General features: G+C 47.8%; 1 protein-coding gene across 1 annotated transcript in view; it reads left to right on the top strand.

The window, feature by feature from the left end:
* LOC124544935 overlaps window positions 1–24,602 on the top strand; it is a 389,392-nt gene that overhangs the window by 87,779 nt on the left and 277,011 nt on the right. Inside the window, exon 2 of the mRNA XM_047123682.1 lies at window positions 7,609–7,796. Coding sequence (XP_046979638.1) covers window positions 7,609–7,796 — 188 coding nt within the window. The remainder of the gene's footprint in view (window positions 1–7,608; window positions 7,797–24,602) is intronic.

Consider the following 24,602-nt stretch of genomic DNA (forward strand, 5'->3'; position numbering starts at 1 on the left):
TTTAAAGAAAAGGAAATGTGAATGTTTTTAACCACTGTCAAGCTTATCAACATTGTCCCCATCTTCAAAATCACTCTCCAGGTGACTACCAATTTCTTCTCCACATATAAACACCAATGTAACGGCGGGAATTAGCAACGCCTACATCCATCTTTTAAAAACGTATTACAAATTCCGTATAATTAAAATGAGAATATTGAATGCTGAGTATATACTCGACCACCCTACTAACTAACTAGACAGACACGGTAAATATAGTATCTGGTTTCTTGTGTTTTTGACAGATTAGATCTTCACTAATTTTTTGATTAACAGTGCCGTATTCGACCCAATATACTTAGCATATGGTGTGAGTAATATGGATGGTTTTGTTCACGGTAATATTCGCCATGTCCTATTGTGACCAATTATTAATTAAAAATTCAACCAGAGCTTCTTTAAATTTCATGTTTTTCAACTGTTCTGCGAAATCTTAAAGTCTAACTTGTTGTATTCGTGAGATGTGAATCGAAAGACAAGAACGTAACAAGAAAATAGCAGTTCTCAACATAGGAGAGTAACACTCCCAGGAGCGTTCTTTTCGTTTTTGGATGTATAGGTGACATCAAAAATTGAAAACGTCTCAACATTTTCGTAATAAAGTGACACAAACTGTGTTCAGTCAGATGTATTGTGATAATACGTCTGCCTCTCTCTCTTTCTTCTCTCTCTCTCTCTCTCTTTTTTTTTGTTTAGCTGTGATGTTGTTGACAGTTATTATCCAGTTAACCGGGTTCAGGATCATCTATCATCAACTAACGATTTTCTACGGTTTTGGCCGCAACTAATACTGCTTTTATGCCTGTCTCTTACGTTCCTCTTTGTAAACTGAACGATCCTAACACGCATGGTCCTACTCACGCTAAGCGCAGAGCGAGCGAGGTAAAGTAGAATTTAATGTGTCTTCCAGCCGACATCAACCCGCCCCGCCCCTCCTCCCTCGCTCGGCGACATGTTGTCGTCTTAGGGAGAACACTATGAAGAAGACTGAGCACCAAGCTACTATCATAACTGCCAAGTTATAAAACTGGTTACCGACGTTTTTTAGGCCAAGCACGTCTGGACGTAGATGAAGATGAAATGGGAGACATTATATTGCGTGAAGAATTTGACAGAGGACTGAAAGATCTAAGTCAAAAAAAGGCCCCGGGAGTAGACAGCATTCCATTAGAACTACTGATATTCCTGGGAGAGCCAGCCTTGGCAGAGCTCTTCCGTCTGGTGAGCAAGATGTATGAGACAGGCGAAATACCCTCAGACATCAAGATGAATATAATACTTCCAGTCCCAAAGAAAGCAGGTGTTCACAGGTGTGAAAATTAATGAACTATCAGTTTAACAAGTCACGGCTACAAAATACTAACACAAATTCTCTACCAACGAACGGAAAAACTGGTAGAAGCCGACCTCGGGGAAGATCAGTTTCGATGCCGTAGAAATGTTGGAACGCGCGAGGCAATACTGATCCTACAACTTATCTTAGATTAAGTAAAGGCAATCCTACATTTCTAGACTTAGAGAAAGCTTTCGACAATGTTGACTGGAATACTGTCTTTCAAATTCTGGAGGTGCCAGGGATCAAATACAAGAAGCGAAAAGCTATTTACACTTTGTATAGAAACCAGATGATAGTTATAAAAGTCGAAGGGCATGAAAGGGAAGCAGTGGCTGAGAAGAGAGTACGACGGGGTTGTAGCCTCTACCCAATGATGTTCAATCTGTATACTGAGCAAGCAGTAAAGGAAAGAAAAGGAAAATTTGGAATAGGAAAAATGGTTCAAATGGCTCTGAGCACTACGGGACTTAACATCTGTGGTCATCAGTCCCCTAGAACTTAGAACTACTTAAACCTAACTAACCTAAGGACATCACACACATCTATGCCCGAGACAGGATTCGAACCTGCGACCGTAGCAGTCGCGCGGTTCCGGACTGAGCGCCTAGAACCGCTAGACCACCGCGGCCGGCTTGGAATAGGAATTAAAATCCACGGAGAAGAAATAAAAACCTTGAAATTTGCTGATGACATTGTAATTCTGTCAGAGATAGCAAAGGACCTGGAACAGCAGTTGAATGGAATGGACACTGTCTTTAAAGGAAAGTATAAGATGAGCATCAGCAAAAGCAAAACGAGGATAATGGAATTATCATGAATGCTGAGGGAGTTCGATTAGGAAATGAGATACTTAAGGTAGTAGATGAATTTTGCTATTTGGGGAGCAAAATAACTGATGATGGTCGAAGTAGAGAGGATATCAAATGTATACTGGCTGTGGCAAGGAAGACGTTTCTGATGAAGAGAAATTTTTTAACATCGAGTATAGATTTATCAGGAAGTCTTTCCTGAAAGTATTTAAATGGAGTGTAGCCACGTATGGAGGTGAAACATGGATAATAAATTGTTTAGACAAGAGGAGAATAGAAGCTTTCGAAATGTAGCGCTATAGAATAATGCTGGAGTTAGATGGGTAGATCACGTAACTAATGAGGAGGTACTGAATATAATTGGGTAGAAAAGGAATTTGTGGCACAACCTGACTAAAAGAAGGGATAAATTGGTGGGACACGTTCTGAGGCATCAAAGGATGGCCAATTTAGTATTGGAGGGAAGCGTGGAGCGTAAAAATTGTAGAGGGAGGCCAAGAGATGAATACATTAAGCAGATTCAGAAGGATGTAGCCTGCAGTAGGTACTAGGAGATGAAGCAGCTTGCACAGGATACAGTAGCATGGAAGCCGCATCAAACCAGCCTCTGGACTGAAGACCACTAAAACAACACATGGTTTATCTCGCAGATCAACGCTATAGAAAACAGCTGAAGGTGCCCTGCATCGAGACTAGGGGACCAAGTTGAACTCCTCAATATCTGGTCTGCACTTAACAAAATAAGGACAAACAGTGGAAGACTTGCTGCCTTAGTGTACAAATGGACATTAACAACGTCACCCAGATGTGATTGTAGTGCAGAACATCGAACTGTTCAGCGTATTATACATGCGGACCCTAAATGATCCTTTCCTGGGGATCCGGAGGAGTTCCTCTTGACAATAAAGACGTCAGTTGCGTCTGTTCATCAGCTATAAATATGTCTGTGAACGTCAGTGCTTTGTTAGTACTGTAAATTTAATTAATTTTTCTATGCATTAAATCCAGGGTGCAACAAAAGTATGCGGCACAAATCGCAGCACACGTTCCCCACACGTTGACGAAGAAATTATGTTACATGAACATGGGTCTGGAAATGCTTTGTTTCCATGTTAGAGAACTCATTTTGTCCAACTCATTAATCATGGTAAACACACACGAACACAACGCACGAGCACACGACATGCAACTCTTTCTCACAGGAGATGTTCAACACGTCTTCCGTGGACCAACTCGCCGACGTAGCGAATCTCGGACGCGCTGACGTATATCTGGAGGCACGGAGACTGAACATCTTGTACCGGAATTCCATACACAAGAGCTTTCAAATGCCGCCACAAATATATGTCGAGTAGTTTTAGGTCCGGAGTGCGTGGAGGCTAGGCAATTGGTCCATTCTGCCTATTCGCCTGTCACCGGTTCTGTTACCCAGAAGCCGACGGACGTTAACACCAAAACGAGGATGTGCTCCATCGTGTATGAAGTACATGCTTTGGCGCACAGCTAAAGGCACATCTGCTAACACATAATTCTCTACGACATTATGATAACTTTTTCCGTTGAGCCTAAGTGGAAGAAACTGAGGCCCTACCAAACTGTCACCAACAATGCCGACCCAAAAATTGACAGAAAATCTTTGTTGACGACTTGCTTCAACACTTGTGTGAGGACTGACGTCTGCCCGCACATGCCGACTGTGAAAATTTACAGTCTTATATCGTGGAGGCGAGGCCTCATCTGTAAATAGCACCGTGGTACTAAAACTAGGATTGGCACTTTGTTGAATAAATCATTCGCAGAAGAGCATCCGTGCAGAGAAATCAGCTGCTGCTGTAAATGGTATGGATACAGCTGGTCCTCGTGAAACACTCGCCAGACAGTCGCGTGGCCAACGTTCGGCGTTCCAGCTACGCGTGTTGCACTGACGCTGCGGTTGTCGTCAACTGCATGAAGAACTGCCGCCTCCCGTTGCGGTGCCCTCGTCCTTCTAGGCCTCCATCGACTGCGAGTCTCAGGCGTAAGTGCCCCACGTTGCCTAAGATGACGATCAAGGGCTTCTAACGTTTTCCTGTCGGGGCACCTTCGTCCTGGAAATCTCTCGCAGTACAAAAGTTGGAGGCGAGCGCCATCGCCGTCAGCTAATCGATACAACAAATGGGCATCCGCTATCTCTGGATTTGTGTGCACCGCCATTGCACGAGACACGTCTGTGATTGACTCTACATAGTAACCCGTGTGCTTCCAACGGTCGTACTGATCATTGGAACGGTTGATGCTACCTTTAAACAAGCAATGAGATACGTCGCTTGGCACCAGGGACATGTAAAACAAAACACTGTCGGTGCACAACGTAACTGGCGTCATTTAGAGTGCATGTCCCCTATGATTCTACTGTTCTGTTCTTGTGTGTTTGCTATGATTAATGAGTTAGAGAAATTGAGTTGGAACTTGGAAAGGAACATTTTCCAGACCCATGTTCATATAACATAAAATCTTCGTCTACGTGTGAGGAACGTGTGCTGCAAACTGTAGCGTACATTTTTGTTACGTACTGTGTATGTAAACTCTCTCTCGTAAGAGTCGCCAGGCGTATTTTCTCTGGTGTTTCGGCAGATATTTGTAATTCCGTTTTCGCGATGTTTAGGTAAACCCAGACCAAAAAGTTACTACTCGGCACGTCTGTCTAGCAACGCCCGGAGTCAACCGAAAGCGTCGGTTTGTTTCTCGTTACAAACAAAAATAATTTTAAATCGGAATTTTATGTGTCCATTCGACAGAGCGCTCTCAAAGTAGTCTAGTGCGATTTTCGTTTTATCGGTATGTATTTACAGGGACAATAAAACACGAAGAATAAGTAGCACTTCAGCAGCTACTTCGCGAGGGAAACTCTCCATCGCACCCCCTCACTGGTAAGATGGCCCAGAAACTGAACACAGATCGAGCATGAAAACAGGAAGAAGGCGTACAGGACTGCGAAAAAAAGCAAAATAGAAACAGAGAACGGTCCAAGCATAACAAGCGCAACATCAAGCAGCCGTGGTGCCTGCACGGTAGCTGAGCGAATTCAATCACAGGGCTCTGGGTAAGTAGATGGTCACACTGTTGGACTATCATCTGGAAGAGCTGTGTTCAAAGCTCTTTTTTTTAACATTACGAACTGCCCGTTTGGTTACTGAAATGTTGTTCTCCTTCTGTATTCTTTGGAGTTGTCATAGTATACATTGATAATAGCGTATGAGTCACGTGGTAAGAATACGTTACCGTTGCAAGTAAATGTGACGAATTGTGAGAACAGACAAGATACAACACAGATGTCTCACAGAAATGAAAACAACAAATAAACGGGCATGAATTATATTACCACAAACGAATTCAAGAGTCAGAACTTTCAAAACGGAACGCAACTTCGAAAACTTTAACACCATATTTTCACAGAGCACAGAGAAACTGAGATTTTGAAACTGTTGCTTTCATGTGTTACAGCTTGTTTGACAAACTACTATCTTTTCATCATTTAGTGGGCAGTGATCACATTCATATTCATACGAACACCTAAATCGAGCAAGGAGGCATATCTCAGTCACTCACAAGGCATACAAATTAGGTACGTCGATAAGAGATTCCTATCATATGACACAGGTATTGTGAGTAATGGCGCGTATGGTAGACCAGACGTGATCGGGCTCACATGTCGCATTGCCACGAAACATTTGCGGTTCCCATTCGAAGGCCACTTCCTTTCGGCTGCTAATAGAGTAGCTGTGCAAAATCAACTTTACTTATAGGCCTGCCGACCGGTGTGGCCTAGCGGTTCTACACGCTTCAGTCCGGAACCGTGCTGCCACTACGGTCACAGGTTCGAATCCTGCTTCGGGCATGGATGTGTGTGATGTCCTTAGGTTAGTTAGATTTAAGTAGTTCTAAGTGTAAGTAGGCTGTTTAGGTTTTTATGTCGGTAACGCCACGTAGCGCTCTATATGAAAATCACTGACTGTGCTGTGTGAAGGCTGTAGTTGGTTTGCATTGTTGGAGTATATGCTATTGTAGTGTTGGGCAGTTGGCTGTTAACAGCGCTTAGCGTTGCGCAGTTGGAGGTGAGCCGGCAGCAGTGGTGGATGTGGGGAGAGAGATGGCAGAGTTTTGAGAGCGGATGATCTGGACGTGTGTCCATCAGAGACAGTAAATTTGTAAGACTGGATGTCATGAACATATATATATATATAATGACTTTTGAACACCATTAAGGTAAATACATTGTTTGTTCTCTATCAAAATCTTTCATTTGCTAACTGTGCCTATCAGTAGTTAGTCCCTTCAGTAGTTACTATCTTTTATTTAGCTGGCAATATTGGCGCTCGCTGTATTGCAGTAGTTTGAGTAACGAAGATTTTTGTGAGATAAGTGATTCATGAAAGGTATAGGTTATTGTTAGTCAGGGCCATTCTTTTGTAGGGATTATTAGAAGTCAGATTCCGTTGCGCTAAAAATATTGTGTGTCAGTTTAGTGTTGATCAGATCAGGTAAAGAGCGAAATGTCTGAGTACGTTCAGTTCTGCTCAGCTGTTTGAAAATCAAATAACGTAAGGGGTTTACCAGCACAGTAATTCATAAATTTTTCTAAGGGGGCGTTTTATAAGTTCTAGGGGACTGATGGCCTCAGATGTTAAGTACCATAGTGCTCAGAGCCATTTGAACCACTTGAACCTTAGGTCTGTTCCTTACACCTCGCTTTTGCAAACGGGCGTTAGACCAAGACACAGACACAAATTCGAATACAGCGGAGAAAAAAAATGCAGCACGAGGGAGATAAGAAGCCGGCTCGGCCGGTCTCCCCGGTCCGATACCGTGACCCCTTGACCGGGACGCCGTGGCTGCTTTATACGGCTCCAGAATGCAGTTCTTGTCCTTGGACCGTTCCCTGTTTCTGTTCTGCTTTTCTCCCACAGTGCAGTACAGCTTCTTGCTGTTCCCGTGCTTGACCTGCGTTCAGTTTTTGACGCGCCGTGCTGCTGCTGTGGGCAGCTTCCCCTGACAGTGGCGCCAGCACTCGGCCCCGGCGCACTGGCTCTTCTTCTCGTTTTGCTGCCCCTGTTAACACACGAATGTGGGACCACTGGCGAATGGACACGTAAAATTCCACTTTAAAAAATCAATTTATTGGTAACGGGAAGCAAACCGACGCGTTCCGTCGACACTGGGCATCGCCCGAAAGACGCGACGATTTGTGTTTCTTTGCGTCGATACCAGCTATACAATCCAAAAACGAAATGGCATCTCTGTGCTGAAACGAGAGAGAAACTGCGCCTTACGAGTCTTAGGAGACACATCCTATATATATTGTAACAACAGCAACGTTTCCTCGTGTGATGTGCTGCTAGCCACACGCTAAATGCGTAACAAATTAATAAACGATTGAAAAAATAGCTGGGGGGAGAGGTAGCGCCGCGGCCCCCGGGAGGCCGGAGCGGGGCGCGCCGGGGCCGGCCGCGCCTTATTTCGGTGGCTGGGCAGCGGTGGGCGGCTCGCGCACCTGCTCGCCATCAGTCGCCGCCGCCGCCGCCGCCGCCGCCCCGCCTCCTGCTGCAGCCTCCCACCTCCTCGCTGCGGGCCTCGCAATGTTTTTCGATTACTAATTCGGCAGAAATACGCTTTTAGACTAATTTTTCGCATTAAAAGCGTATAATACGGAACTTAATATCTATTGTTTTTATTGTACACTACTGGCCATTAAAATTGCTTCACCAAGAAGAAATGCAGATGATAAACAGGTATTCAATGAACAAATATATTATACTGCAAGTGACATCTGATTACATTTTCACGCAATTTGGGTGCATAGATTCTGAGAAATCAATACCCAAAACGGCCTCGATACCTCTGGGCATTGAGTCTAACAGAGCTTGGATGGGTTGTACAGGTACAGCTGCCCATGCAGCTTCAACACGATACCACAGTTCATCAAGAGTAGTGACTGGCGTATTGTGACGAGTCAGTTGCTCTGCCACCATTGACCAGAGATCTGGAGAATCTGCTGGCCAGGGCTGTAGTCAAACATTTTCTCTATCCAGAAAGGCCCATACAGGACCTGCAATATGTGGTTGTGCATTATCCTGCTGAAATGTAGGGTTTCGCAGGGATCGAATGAAGGGTAGAGCCACGGGTCGTAACACATCTGAAATGGAACGTCCACTGTTCAAAGTGTCGTCAATGCAAACAAGACTGTGCGGCCGGTCCCGGCGGAGGTTCGAGACCTCCCTCGGGCATGGGTGTGTGTGTTTGTCCTTAGGATAATTTAGGTTAAGTAGTGTGTAAGCTTAGGGACTGATGACCTTAGCAGTTAAGTCCCTTAAGATTTCACACACATTGGAACATTGGCGAAAAAGAGGTGACCGAGACGTGTAACCACTGGCACCCCATACCATCACGCCGGGTGATAGGTCAGTATGGCGATGACGAATACACGCTTCTAATGTGCGTTCACCGCAATGTCGCCAAACACCGATGTGACCATCATGATGCTATAAACAGAACCTAGATTCATCCGAAGAAATGACGTTTTGCCATTCGTGCAACCAGGTTCGTCGTTGAGTACACCATCGCAGCCGCTCCTGTCTGTGATGCAGCGTCAAGGGTAAACGTAGCCATGGTCTCCGAGCTGATAGTCCGTGCTGCTGCAAATATCGTCGAACTGTTCATGCACATGGTTGTTGTCTTACAAACGTCCCCATCTGTTGACTCGGGGATCGAGTCGTGGCTGCACGATCCGTTACAGCCATGCGGATAAGATGCCTGTCATCATCTCGACTGCTAGTGATACGAGGCCGTTGGAATCCAGCACGGCGTTCCGTATTACCCTCCTGAACCCACCGATTCCATATTCTGCTAACAGTCATTGGATCTCTACCAACGCGAGCAGCAATGTCGTGATACGATAAACCGCAATCGCGATAGGCTACAACCCGACCTTCATGAAAGTCGGAAAAGTGATGGTACGCATTTCTCCTCCTTACACGAGGCATCACGACAACGTTTCACCAGGCAACGCCGGTCAACTGCTGTTTGTGTATGAGAAATCGGTTGGAAACTTTCCCCATGTCAGCACGTTGTAGGTGTCGCCACCGGCGCCAACTTTGTGTGAATGCTCTGGAAAACTAATCATTTGCATATCACAGCATCTTCTTCCTGTCGGTTAAATTTCGCGTCTGTAGTACGTCATCTTCGTGGTGTAGCAATTTTAATGGCCAGTAGCGTATAAATTTTATATGACGAGTGATTTATGAAAATAACGAGATTATAAAAGAAAGTACCGATAAGTGCGAGTAGGTCTGGCACACGTAGGGTTCTTTACAAAGTTAACTGTGTATATAGGGTGATCTTTTTCCACCGAGTAAACTCTACGATACGGAACGAAAAAGGTCTAATAAACCTATGTCCGGAATTGCATAGTTTCCGTACTAGAGACCATTTACTCAATCATATATGTTACAGAGACTGCGGTCTAATGCGCGATGTACTATACAGCCACATTTACAATATGTGTTGGAAATGGTTTCCATGTACCTCAACGCACGCGTGTACGCGCCGTAGCATGTTCTGTCTGGCACTCTCACTTCGGCAGGCTGTATGCGAACAGTTTGAAAGGCAGCGTGAACAACCTGCCCGAGTGTCTCCACATCTGAAATGGGCTCTGCATACACGATGGCCCCATAACCAGAAATCGTACGGGTTGAGATTTGGTGGTCGAGCAGGACATGCAACTGGACCCCCTCGTCCCTTCCGTCGACCAGGAAAGATACGATTGAGATGCGTCGTGACGTTATCGGCGAGGTGGGCTGAAGCGCCGTCGTGTAGCAGCCAAATAACCACTGCAATGATCAATGCCACTTCTTCCAGCAGGATGGCAAAGTCACCCGCAAGAAATGCCGATAGTTGCGGCCCGTTACGCGACGTGGAAGGAAGACTTGTCCCAAAATACGGTCGCCCTTTATCCCGGCCCACACATTGCGGCTGCACCGATGCTGACGGTTAGCTGTCACCATACCATGAGGGTTCTGCTTATTATCTCATACGTGACTTATGAAAGTAAGACTCCGCTTAAACTTCGCCTCGTCTGTGAGTAGGATGGATGACACAAATCCCGGAATTGTGGTTGTCTGGGGAAGAAATCACTGACAAAACTGCCCCAGATGTGAAACGTCTGTCGCCAGTGAGCCCTGCACACGCTGTAAGTGATAAGTGTAGTGACAATAGTGATTGAGAATGTTCCACACGGTCGTCTGGCTTACCCTGTACTGACGGGCCAACTGCCTGGTACTGACACGGCGGTGTCACATTTTCCTCCAAGTCTGGTGTCCGAACATTTCGGGTACGTCATTTATAATTTCTTGCTTGCTCAGACAAACAGCGGAACACTGGATGCTGCGCTTGTTGTCGTCATGGATAGGTCTCCTGACACAACCTTGCTGCCCGCCGCCCTTTGCCATTTGCTTTGCCTTTGCCGTGTCGGCAAGATGTCGATTCGAATACGGAACCATTGTGCACAACGCTGTATCACATCCACTACGAGGTGAGTCAGCAAGAGAAGTGAACTGGACACAACATTACCAATTACTGTGGCGGGAGAGGGCGCTAGGGCATGACGTATCAGGAACCGTACCACCCTTTACAAGGAAACCAGGGATACTGTAACTGTGGCTCCATGCTACAGCGCCTATTAGAGCGCAGTCCGTGTAACAAAGTATGGTTGAATATGTTGTGGGTTGGCAGGAGAGCCAACACCAGGTTACAAGAGGAAGCCGAAAGGCACGCGTTTTAGCTCACGCAGGTCTGGAACAGGACAAGGAAATTAGAATTTAGAAAAACGGACGTAGCTGGTGGAATACTTGACTTTAATCCATTAATGATGAACGAAGGTTTGGAGTCAATTTGTTTGCATTTACATTCACCGAAAGCTTCTTACCCAGATCTTCTGACACACGTTGTGGCTTCGTTAAGCTCAGTTTGTCAAATAGGCTTTGCCTTCGCTTAAACGTGTGCCGAATCTCTGTTTGCTTTCGTAGCAGCTTGCTAACACGCATTCTCGCAGTTGTTTCGCAGCCGCGCCTGCTACTGTGACAGGCTGTCAGAGTACTGTGCGGGCGGCAGGAGGACGCTGCGGGATTCCGCGCAACACGTGCCGCTTCCGGAGTCCCGCCCGCTGTCACAACACACTTAGAGGCCGGCAAACCCCCTGGGCAGGGCCGCTTCCTGCGGTCTCCAACGCCGCCGCCATTAATCTGCCGCAGTCCGCTGCCTGGATCAGTCGCGCCGCGCTCTTGGAGCCGGGCCCTCGCCGCCGACTCCCCACTAAGCCCAACACTGCAGCCGTCCGCTCCCCCCGCCCATCCCCCCTCCCCCTCCCCCTCTCCCCCTCCGCCCCTCCTCTAGAGGACACATTACCTAGCAGTCGGCACATTACACACTCACTTGCAATTTAAGGACACACCGCGAAGGAATTACACGAATGCGACGGAAAACGGCAGATGTTATGCACACGTACAGACAAACAAATGATATCAGTTTCAGAAAGATTGGATAATTTACTCAAAGGAAATAACAAATGAGCAAGTCAGTAAATGGCCACCTCTCGTCCTTAGCAAGGAATTATTCGTCTTGGCAATGATTGACAGAAATGTTGGATGTCCTCCTGAGGGATGTCATCCCAAATTCTGTCCAATTTTCTCGTTATATCGTCAAAATCCCGAGATAGTTGAAGGACCCTGCTCATAATTCACCAAACATTCCCAGTTAGGCAGTCATCTGGTGACGTTGTTGGCCAAGGTTGGTTTTGGCAAGCACTAAAACAAGCGGTAGAAATTCTCTTCCTGTCCGGGCGGACATAATACTGCCGAAATTAACCATAGGATGGCTTGTCATGAGGGGCGCCAAAACGGGACGTAGAATATGTTCGACGTATCGCTGTGTTACAAGGGTGCCTCCGATGACAACCAAAGGGGTCCTGCTATGAAATGAAGTGGCAGCCCAAACAATCTGTCCTCCTTATTATCCCGCTGTATCGTGGACGAGACTCAGGATGGTATCCCAGTGTTGTCTGGTGCTTGGTTCAAATGGCTCTGAGCACTATGGGACTTAACATCTGAGGTCATCAGTCCCCTAGAACTTAGAACTACTTAAAAATAACTAACCTAAGGACATCACACACATCCATGCCCGAGGCAGGATTCGAACCTGCGACCGTAGCGATCACGGTTCCAGACTGAAGCGCCTAGAACCGGTCTGGTGCTTCTCCAGACACGTATTCTGTTGTGACGTAACAAGACTGTTACGCCACACTGAAGTAGCCGAAAGAAAGGCACGCGTACACACACGCCGACTGGCGTCAACTCTGGAACAAGATACGTTATGACTGCTATCAAGAAAATACGTAGCTTTGGAATATAAACTTTATTTATTCCTGGTGATACATCTCTCTTGGCGATACAAATGAGACTCGTAAGATACATGCACTGTTACAATTGGCGCCTTGCTAGGTCGTAGCCATGGACTTAGCAGAAGGCTATTCTAACTGTCTCTCGGCAAATGAGAGGGAGGCTTCGTCCGTATTGTCGCTAGCAATGTCGTCCGTACAACTGGGGCGAGTGCTCTATCGTATATCGAGACCTGCCTTGTGGTGGCGCTAGGTCTGCGATCACACAGTGGCGACACGCGGGTCCGACATGTACTAAATGGACCGCGGCCGATTTAAGCTACCACCTAGCAAGTGTGGTGTCTGGCGGTGACACCACATTCCTCCCCCGCAAATCGGCGAACGGTCGTGTGATAAGGCTTCCGCCCGCCGTGGGGAGGACCCCATGTTGACGTATGCGATGAGGTGGGGAGCCTAACAACAGGCGAGGCTGTGCCACCCGCACCCGGCCATTCGGTCCGAGGGGATCTAGGAAACGCCTGAAAACCTAGTCCAGGGTGCACGTCAACATGCGGTGTATGCGCCCGTAATGACACAGGAGGGGCCGAAGGGTCGACCTCCATTGCGTCGGGGTACCCGACGCGCGATGACGTCATGTGGTCCGGAGCGGGCAAGAGGGCCATGGCGGAGGACGGCTGGTCACGGGAAGCGACCGGCGGCGCGTGACCCAGGGAGGCGCTCGGCGGCTGCAGCGAAGCGTCGAATGCGGGCGGCGCCGGCGGGAGAACAGGCGGCGGCGGCGGCGGCGGCGGCGGCTGCAGCGGCGCGTCGCCATGGGGCAAAATGGAAGGCATCGTCGGTAACACCCGGGGATGAGGCGAGCCAGTAGATGGGTCCCCAGGGCGCTGACCGGACGGCACCGTCGCTGAAAGCAGACGGGGAGCGGCAGAACCCGTGCGACGACAGAGGCGCAGCTGATTGAGATGCCGACGCACCTCACCAGAGGCCCCCAAAACCAAATACATCGCGCGGCCGAGGCAGCGAAGAATGCGCCCTGCGAGCCAACGCCGTGAACCTTGATAGTTGCGATAAAATACAACGTCGCCTGGAGCAAAAGCAGGAGTTTGCCGCTGCACAGGAACCTGATGCGGCGGGTGCAGCAAAGACATCAAGGTGCGATGAGGACGACCGTGGAGCAACTCAGCCGGCGAGCGACCATCTCGGGGCTGAGAGCGATACGAAGACAAAAAGAGCAACAATGCGTCCTCCCGAGAATGCGACTCTTTCAACTTTAACATCTGTGACTTGAAAGTCCGGACCAATCGTTCAGCGGCACCGTTTGACTGAGGCGAAAACGGCGCGGATGTCAGATGTTGAATACCATTGGCCTGGCAGAATGACTGAAATTCTGCGGACATGAATTGTGGGCCATTGTCGGAAACAATAGTCTGCGGTAGACCTTCAATGCAAAAGATAGCAGACAACGCTTGGATGGTGGCGGAGGACGTCGTGGAAGACATCCGGACAACAAAAGGAAAATTACTGAAGGCATCGACCAGAACCAACCATCGAGCATTCCAGAAAGGACCAGCAAAATCAATGTGCAAGCGTTGCCAAGGGGAAGTGGCTTTTGGCCATGCAAAGACTTTCCGCGGCGGTGCGGATTGTTGTTCGGCACACGCCATGCAAGAAGAACACATATTCGTAATCGCAGCATCGATTCCGAACCAAGTACAGTGCTGACGAGCAAGTTGTTTCGTTCGCACTATACCCCAATGTCCTTGGTGAAGAAGCCGTAAAACAGAGGACTGTAACGAACGTGGGACCACTACTCTGGACTGATCATTATCAGAACGCAACAACAAAACACCACGTCGAACAAAAAGTCTCTCCCTGTGAGCAAAAAATCTGCGAACCAACGGATCCTCGATCCGAGACTTTGACAAAGGCCATTGCGTAGCAACAAAACGCAAAACGGTAGCAAGGACAGGGTCAGCAGCTGTGGCTGTAGCTACACGACGAAAATCAATCGGAAACGATTCGACCACTTCATCGGTTTCCGAATCAATGAACATGCAAGTAAGTTCGGAAGAATCGAATGCTTTATCCTCAGCAAGGCAAACGGGACAACGCATCGGCGTTTCCGTGCTTAGCAGTGGACCGATACAAGATATCGTAGCGGTACTGCGAGAGGAAAATAGACCAGCGAATGAATTTCTGCGCTGTACGCGGAGGTACAGGCTTGTGCGGATGAAAAAGCGATGTCAAAGGTTTGTGGTCTGTGATGATGGTGAAGTGACGACCATACAAGAAATCATGGAACTTAGTAACACCAAACACGAGAGCCAAAGCTTCTTTCTCTATCTGGGAGTAATTTCTTTGCGCAGACGAGAGCAATTTGGACGCAAAGGCAATAGGGCGATCATGGGAGCCAACTTTATGCGCAAGCACAGCACCTATCCCGAAATCCGATGCATCTACCAGTAACAAAAGTGGTTTCTGGGGATCGAATGGCGTAAGGCAAGTATTAGAAAGCAACGCCGATTTCAACTGGCGAACAGCGCGTTCGCATTCCGTCGTCCAGAGAAACGGAACACCTGTACGGCGTAAGCGATGAAGCGGAGTTGAAATGGAAGAGGTATTGCGCACATTCACTCACACCCTGTGATTCTAGAGCGTTTAATGTTCCGGCGACCTCATCACGCCACGCGTGGGGAACATCGCGCGCTCTGAAAAATTGCGGTTGCGGGTTTACATTCAGTTCCAATTGTGCTTCATAGTTCTTAGCGCAACCAAGGCCCGGTGCAAAAATGTCTGCAAATTCTTCACAAACGCTAGGAACACTGTCTGGAGGCACCGTCTGATTCACGGGTAGGACCTGATTTACGAGAGACATGTTAAACAATTGAAATAAATCTAAACCAAACAAGTTGACTGCAGAAGAAGAACGAAGAACGTAAAATGACACAAGTTTTGTTTGTCCCTTATATGTTGCAAGAAGAGTGCACTGTCCTAACACAGGGATGAGCTGTCCAGAATTACAATGCAACTTAACATTTGCGGCACGCAACGGAGGTGCGCCCAGTTGTTTGTACGTGTCGTGATTGAGCAATGAAACTGCAGCTCCGGTATCGAGCTGGAATGGTATGACCTTGCCATTAAAGTCCAAATCTACAAAAAGTTTATTGTCTCGCTGACGACAAGAACGACTGTCTTGTGCAATTTGAACAGACACTTGTACAGAATCACTTGCTAATTGACGTGATTTCCGGCGACGTCGACGCACAGTTTTTGTGGGACGAACACAGTCACTGTTAGAGAAAGTGTCACTGGACGGAGGGGAATTAACGACATGAATGTCCATGGGCGAAGGTCCACGAGCCTGAGTGTCCTTGGTTCGATTCCGGCGCGAAGCAAAGGGCCGGGAATGGTTGTGATTGTCTGATCTGAGCTTTTTCTGGCAAACACTTTGAACATGTCCTTTCTTATTGCAGAAAAAGCAAATAGCTTGGCGTGACGGGCAATGTTCACGCGAATGGCTAGTAGCACACCGCGGGCATGATTTCACTGCATTTGTGTGCTGGCGCGGCACACCTGGCTTAGAGCGCGGTGGCAGATGCGTCGACGTGCGCGAGGGCCGGTTACCGGGCCGCGCAGCGCGTCCAGCGGGCCGGTTAATGTTACACACGGCTGGCGAAGGTTCAAAAGATTCCTGAGCACAGTCAAGTGTGTCTTGTCTATCCAATATGTCTATCACTTGTTGAAGGGAGGGATTTACTAGTTTCAAAATTTGCTCCCGTACGCGAACATCAGAAACGTTCTGTGCAATTGCATCACGCACCATTGTATCTGAATAAGAAAGACCACAGTCACAGTCAAAGGCACAGTCCCTAGTAAGTCCTTGCAATGTTGCTACCCACTCCCTATTAGTTTGACCGGCCGTACGTTTCGTACGAAAAAACGTATACCGTTTGGCAACCACATTAACCGTTTCTTTGAAATAGGCATCTAAAGCAGACAAAATTTCTTCGTAGGACAGAGTTGCTACGTCGCGTCGGGGAAACAATTTCACTATCACACGGTAGGTGGACACACCGACACAAGAAAGCAAAAACGGCTGCCGCTCATTACCTTGAGTTCTGTAGGCGGCTAGATGAAAGACGAACTGTCGGGACCATTCCTGCCGAGTCTCGTGGGTGTGGTCAAACTGGTGAAACTGCGGTGCATGGTGTGGCTGCGGTAGCGGTGAAGCGGCAGCTGCCGCATCGGTTTGAATGGCACGTTGACCCTGGACGAGCTGTCCAAGGGCATCCAATAACGCCTGCGTCTGCTGATTCTGCAAGCGATAAAATTCGGACAGTACATCTGGCGAAGCCATGACACAAGTAAATGTAAGCAATTAGAAAGAACAAGACCCTTTCCGTTGTCTCGTCGCCAATCTGTTGTGACGTAACAAGACTGTTTATTCCTGGTGATACATCTCTCTTGGCTATACAAATGAGACTCGTAAGGTACATGCACTGTTACAATTGGCGCCTTGCTAGGTCGTAGCCATGGACTTAGCAGAAGGCTATTCTAACTGTCTCTCGGCAAATGAGAGGGAGGCTTCGTCCGTATTGTCGCTAGCAATGTCGTCCGTACAACTGGGGCGAGTGCTCTATCGTATATCGAGACCTGCCTTGTGGTGGCGCTAGGTCTGCGATCACACAGTGGCGACACGCGGGTCCGACATGTACTAAATGGACCGCGGCCGATTTAAGCTACCACCTAGCAAGTGTGGTGTCTGGCGGTGACACCACATCTTCCACCTGGAATCTCATTGACTGGAGTAGAATTGTCATGTAAGTAAGTCATGTATGAGGACCAGAGGGCTTTTCCTCTGAAACTGACCATCACTCCCGCTTGTCGGTCCATACGGCGGGCGACAGCCAGGTTGATATCGCACTGCTGCTGGGGCGCCTCCAGAAACGTCTTCGCTGATGATCCGTGATCGGGGCTCAGTTCAGCGGTTTATCAGTGGACTTCCTTACAAAACAGCAGCACGTCGACGATGTCCTATGCCCAGCTTTGTTGCCCTTCATGGCGACCCATGCTGGACTTACATTTCACCAAGAAAATGCTCGCTGTACACGGCAATGGTTTCTGCTGTTTGTCTTCGTGCTTCCCAAACCTTACCTTGGCCAGCAAAGTCACCGGATCTCTTCCCAGATGAGAATGTTTGGAGCGTTATGGGCAGAGTCCTGCAACAACCTCGAGATTTTGGCGACCTGACACGCCACTTGCACAGAATTTGCCGCGATATCTCACAGGATGACATCCAACAACTCTATCAATCGATACCAAGCCGAACAGTTCCTTCCATAAGGGCCAGAGGTGGACTGACGCATTATACACTTGGTCAATTTTGTGGAGCTCTTTTCCTGCAATAAATCATCCAATTTCTCTGTACATGTGCATCATACATATCGATTTCCGTCCCATTCGGATAATTTCTTCGTTGTGCATCTTCTTTTTCATTGTCTTAGAGCGTATTATCGACTGGCAATACAGAACACATGTACACCCACGAGAAGAAACATCGTGACCACTTGGTTAATACCTTTGAAACGCAATACAGCAGCGACTCTCCCTGGCACGGATGCAATAAGCGCTTGGTGGCTCAATGTTTACGCCAACAAGTATCTAGCCACATGTCACGCAATCCCTGTAAATTACGCTCCCTAGCCTTTTGGGCACAGAGATGGCTCGCGATAGTGTTCCAGAAGTGTTACATCTCGTTGAAATGAACCGAATTTTCTAGCCAAGACATCAGTGTGAGTTCGAACGACTGTGGTACAATTCTGGCCTCGTGACACGGACTGTTATCCTGATGGAAGATGCCATCAGAATAGGGAAAACATTATGGATGGGTGCAGATATTTACGTAGTCCAGACTTCCATAGTGCCTTCAATTATTATCAGAGGATCAACGGAAGCCCAAGTGAAAGTCCCCCAAAATATAATCAACGGAAAAATGCTCCTGTCGGAGAACAAAAATTTCGAAAATGCCCCTGTTTATTTAAGAGACTCTGACAGAAAAGTGAGGTACCAGCTGCCTCATTCTACCTTCCTCAGCACCTTTAAGACTTTTCCCAAAAATTACAGCATGCGACCATATTCTCGCTTTTTCAAATAACATTTCGTCTCTAAATACTACGATCTCCCCAAGCTACAACTTACTCATACCCACCCGTCCATCGCTGTAAGTAACTCATACCCATCCACACACAGATGCCCTTTCTCAGTCACTCATTCAGCCCAGCTCACTGTACTTATTTTACTGCGTCTCTCTGTAATTGTCTGCCGTGTCACAGCCACAGTCCCCATCGTTCTCTCCCACTCTCCTCTCACTGCCGCTATCTCCCTCTTGCTCTCTCTTAGTGCTAGTCTCGCATTCCTTTCTTCCTCGCTGTGATTGCCGTCACTCTGTCTCTCATTATCACTTCCTCTCACGTATTTCTAATTTCTCTTCCTCCCTCCCCCCCCCCCCTCTGGCACTGTCTCCTTGACTATTTCCTAGCACTGTTCTGTCACTGTCAACTGTTGCCTCTCTTTCTCTCACACTGCCATTTAGTCCTTCTCTCTTTCGATAACAGAAACACTGTCTACCATCTTCCAGTATTTATTACTTTTCGGTCTCGTTTCCATTGTCACTATCTTCTTCTCTCTCAGCATAAAATAGCGTAAGTATGTTAGCATGCCAATATTTTTGCGAAAGCTGGCGCCTCACTTTTCAGTCAGTCTTTCAAATCAACAAGAACATATTCGCATTTTTGTGTTGCGATAGGACCATTTATCCGTCAGTTTCCCTTTCCCCTTCCAGCAGCAGGGCATGTAACTCATATTATGTATTGGTCGGTAAAATTTAGATAGTTTACTTTCGTGAAATTGAAATAACGCAAAACTAATTTTACACCTCAGAACAGATATTATGTGCAAAGAAATTTTGCATACTTCAGTACTACAACATGGGGTTACCAGATGATAACGGAGACACTTTGCATCATATTTCTCAGTGCGACGTCACTTTATGAACTTTATAAACACTGGATTTTATGTGCGCATTTTACGTGTACAAATTGAGTAATTTTGAACTTCTGTATCTGCCGAACGGATGATGGTATGAAGAAAATTTTCAAGGTTGTACGAGATCTGGACCTTACCAAAACATTGTAGAAATTGTAGCCATTTCTTTTGCATAGACGTCTCAGAATCCTTGGCTGGGCTCTGGCACAAAAAAAAAAGTTATTGGGATGTTTCTCGACAACGGATAAAGATTTTTGAAAACGAGGAGATAGCTCTGCTAGATAAATTCCTACAGAATATACTGTCGAAATTTGAGCAATTTGCTGCGGTTCCCTATTACTTATGTTTGGCCTCATACCGGATTTTTATGTGTAGAAGTAGGGTAACTTTAAATCTCTGTATCTTGGATAAAGATATGAAAAAAGTTTTGGGGATTCTTCGACATCAGGATCTTAGAAATACTAGTAAAAATTTCAGTCATTTGTTGTACACAGCCGTCTTAGAGTCCTCAGCTGGCTTTTCGTCATCTGGTGACGGCGAAAATATAGTGGAAAACACCTATGAGGTAATGCAGGCCGATCGTAGACCACATCAAAGGCAAAAAGAGCCAACCTATTTGCTCCATTGTCTAAGCTGGAGGAAGGGTGTAATATCCATCCTTTGACCCTGTACTGTAGGACAGTGGCACTAAGACGATCCTTGTGTTGGGTATACAAATGGTCCCTAGCCCAAGGGCTTTTTCTCAGCAGAATCCTTATGACGAGTACAGGAAAATCCCGTTTTTATGCGCTGCGTTTTCGAACGTACTGTAGCATGCGTACCGATAGTGCCTCCAGCAGGCTGCGTCCATGGTGCGAGGTTTGTTTGTAACAGCAATTCGCCTAGCGGACGGCGTATCCGGATACGACGATGGACGTGGTGAAACGAGAAACGTGAGCCAAAAGACAGGCGACACGTTTGCACCGACCCAGGGCCCAATCTCAATTAAACCATAGCCACTGGTTGGTTCAAATGGCTCTGAGCACTATGGGACTTAACATCTTAGGTCATCAGTCCCCTAGAACTTACAACTACTTAAACCTAACTAACCTAAGGACATCACAAACATCCATGCCCGAGGCAGGATTCGAACCTGCGACCGTAGCAGTCCCGCGGTTCCGGACACAGCCACTGCAACCGCAACTGTCGATGTGGTTAAGTCACCACGGAAACACGTAGGTATCGACCGCTGCGGGGCCGCATGTTCAACAATGTGCTCCGACACACATCTGCATTGCACGCTGTCGTCAGGTCTGCCGCGGATCGCCGCTCATCCTGACTGAGAGGGTGGGGAAGGCTTGGACCTCCATGTTCTGTGAGGAGAAGTGGACGTCCCATATCTGGTCGCCTACACGTGGTCTCACTCACTTTCTACAGATACTCGCAACAGCACCAACAGCACCACACGAATAGCTCGGCAGCTTCGCTTTTTGTGTGATGCTACCAGGGGTGTTCAGTAAGTAATGTAACACTTTTTTCTGAAAGCAGGTTGGTTTTATTCAGAATCCCAATATAATATTTTATTCCCCATCCTTTTAGCTAGAACCCCCCCCCCCCTTTTTTAAATATAACCTCCGTTCAACGGACGGCCTTACGCCACCTTACTGTCAAGGCCCATATGACCACGTGGCACCATTCTACTGTCCGGCATGGGGGACAACGTCCTGCTGCATCAGTAACTTCCCCATCGTCCACGTACTGCTTTCCATGGAGTGCATTCTTCACTGGGCCAAACAGATGGAAGTCAGGTGCGTGATCTGAGCTGTAGGGTGGACGAGGAAGAACAGTCCAGTGACGTTTTGAGAGCTCTTCTCGGGTGCGCAGACTTGTGTGAGATCTAGCGTTGCCACGGAGAAGAACAAGTTCGTAGGCATCTTTGTGTTCGATGAACACGCTGAAGTTGTTTCTTCAGTTTCCCGAGGGCATCACGATACATTCAGAGTTGATCGTTACACCGTAACGGAGGACGTCAAACAGAGTAACCGCTTGAGAATCGCACAGGCCCGCCGCCGTGGCTTCACCGGCTGAGGGTGCGGCTTCGACCTTTTTCTTCGGAGGAGAGGTGGTGTGATGCCACTGCACTTGTCTGGTGCCACTCCACGAATTGCCGTTTTGTTTCTAATTATAAGTGATGAACCCCTGTTTCATCGCCTGTGATGATGATCGAAAACATTGTCGCGACCAGCCTCGAGGCGTTCAACCTGTTCCGCACAGGTCGTACTTCGCGCTCTTTAAGGTCCTCTCATAGGCGCCGCGGATCTCAGCTGACACACACCTTTGAGTATCCCAGCTGGTGGACGAGTTTTTTTTTTTTTTTGTTTTGGTTTTAGGGCGCAAAACTGCTATGGTCATTAGCGCCCGGTCCGTGATTTAGGAAACAGTAAAAAACCGAACATGGAAATCAGCAGCAATGGGAACGAAAGTCATAAAATTGGAGAAATTAAAAGCAGAAGGAAGGCTTAAAAATCCACTACAGAAAGGGGTTGGTTGTCCCCAAAAAAAAGCTCCAAATGACTGACGTCATTTCACTGGCACTAATAAAATTGAGAACGCGGTCGGCTGAGCGCGTGTCATCTGCTAAAATCGACGATATATCAGGCGATAGCTGTAGACGGGAGCGTAACGGATTAAAATAGGGGCACTCAATTAAAAGGTGTCTTACCGTCCACAGCGGAGAGCAGTGGGGACAGAGTGGGGGAGGATCGCCGCTTAAAAGATGTCGATGGCTAAAAAGACAGTGCCCTATCCGGAGTCTAGTTAAAATTACCTCCTCCCGACGACGCGTTCGGGAGGAAGAGGTCCAAGCACAAGGAAGAGCTTTCACGTCCCGCAATTTATTATGGGGAAGTGTCGACCAATGCGCGTGCCATAAATGAACAACACGACGACATAAAACGCTCCGTAGATCGGTGAAGGGAATAGATTGAATAGCTGGCCGAGGAAGAGAGACTGCCTCATTTCCACAGATACCAACGTGTCCCGGGAGCCAGAGGAACGCCACCGAGACGCCCCCCAGGTGGAGCAAGCGCAGACAGTCCTGAATCCGGTGGACCAGAGGGTGCACAGGATAAAGAGCTTGGAGACTGAGGAGAGAGCTGAGAAAATCTCAGCAGATAACGTACTGTATCCGCTGATGGCGGCGGATGTCGTGGACAGCGTAAAGCTCCGCAGTATAAACCGAACACTCGTCGAGAACCCGAAAGTGATTTGGGGTGTCGCCAACAATATAGGCACTCCCTACACCTAACGATGTTTTCGAGCCGTCGGTGTAAATAAATGTGGCGTCCGCCATTTGTGCACGTAGAGCAGCAAATGCCCGACAATAAACAAGTGAAGGGGTACCATCCTTGGGAAATTGACAAATGTCACGGAGCAGGCAGATCTGGGGACGGAGCCAAGGCGGTGTTGTACCCCAAGTTGTCAAGAAGGTTTTAGGAAAGCGGAAGGAAAGAGAATGGAGCTGTTGACGGAAGCGGACTCCCGGTGGTAGTAGGGAGGAGGGGCGGCCTGCATACCCTACATCAAAGGAGGCGTCGAAAAATAGGTCATGGGCTGGATTAGCAGGCATGGAAGACAGATGGCTAGCATAACGACTCAGAAGGACTGCTCGCCGATTGGACAGCGGAGGTTCAGCAGTCTCAGCATAAAGGCTTTCCACAGGGCTGGTGTAAAAAGCTCCAGATACTAAACGTAATCCGCGGTGGTGGATAGAGACGCCGAAGAATAGACGGCCGAGCAGAGGAGTAGACTATGCTTCCATAATCCAATTTCGAGTGCACTAAGGCGCGATAGAGGCGGAGAAGGACCACTCGGTCCGCTCCCCAGGAGGTACCATTCAGGACACGGAGGGTGTTGAGGGATCGCAAACAGCGAGCCGAAAGATAGGAAACGTGGGAGGACCAGCACAGTTTTCTGTCAAACATAAGACCCAAGAATTTAGCGACGTCTGAAAACGGAAGGTTGAAAGGACCTAGATGTAAGGAGGGCGGAAGAAACTCCTTACGTCGCCAAAAATTAACACAAACGGTCTTACTGGGAGAAAAACGGAAGCCGGTTTCGATGCTCCAAGAGTGGAGGCGATCGAGACATCCTTGAAGACGTTGTTCAAGAAGGCTGGTCCGTTGAGAGCTGTAGTAGATCGCAAAATCGTCCACAAAGAGGGAGCCCGAGACATCAAGAAGGAGACAATCCATAATTGGATTTATGGCAATGGCAAACAGTACAACACTCAGCACGGAGCCCTGGGGTACCCCGTTTTCTTGGGAGAAAGAACGGGAGAGAGTAGTGTTCACCCGCACCCTAAATGTGCGCTCTGCCATAAATTCGCGAAGAAAAAGGGGCAGCCGACCTCGAAAGCCCCAAGAGAACAGTGTGCGGAGGATGCCTGTCCTCCAACAGGTATCGTATGCTCTCTCCAGGTCAAAAAATATTGCTACTGTTTGGCGTTTCCGGAGAAAATTGTTCATGATATAAGTGGAGAGAGCAACAAGATGGTCAACTGCAGAACGATGCTTTCGGAATCCGCATTGGGCAGGTGTTAAAAGACTGCGGGATTCCAGCCACCACGCTAAACGGTAATTCACCATACGCTCCAAAACCTTACAGACACTACTCGTGAGAGAAATGGAGTGATAGCTAGAGGGGAGATGTTTGTCCTTTCCAGGTTTCGGAACAGGAACGACGATAGCTTCCCGCCATCGTCTGGGAAAAGTACTGTCGGTCCAAATTCGATTATAAAGGCGAAGGAGGTAACGCAGACTATGGGTTGATAAATGCAGCAACATTTGGACGTGGATACTATCCGGTCCTGGGGCGGAGGAGCGAGAAGAAGAGAGTGCATGTTGGAGTTCCCGCATGGAGAAAACAGTGTTGTCGCTTTCGCGATTTTGAGAGGAGAAAGCAAGAGGTC

This window comes from Schistocerca americana, chromosome 8 (assembly GCF_021461395.2).
Source record: "Schistocerca americana isolate TAMUIC-IGC-003095 chromosome 8, iqSchAmer2.1, whole genome shotgun sequence".
In the NCBI taxonomy this organism is placed as follows: Eukaryota; Metazoa; Arthropoda; class Insecta; order Orthoptera; family Acrididae; genus Schistocerca; species Schistocerca americana.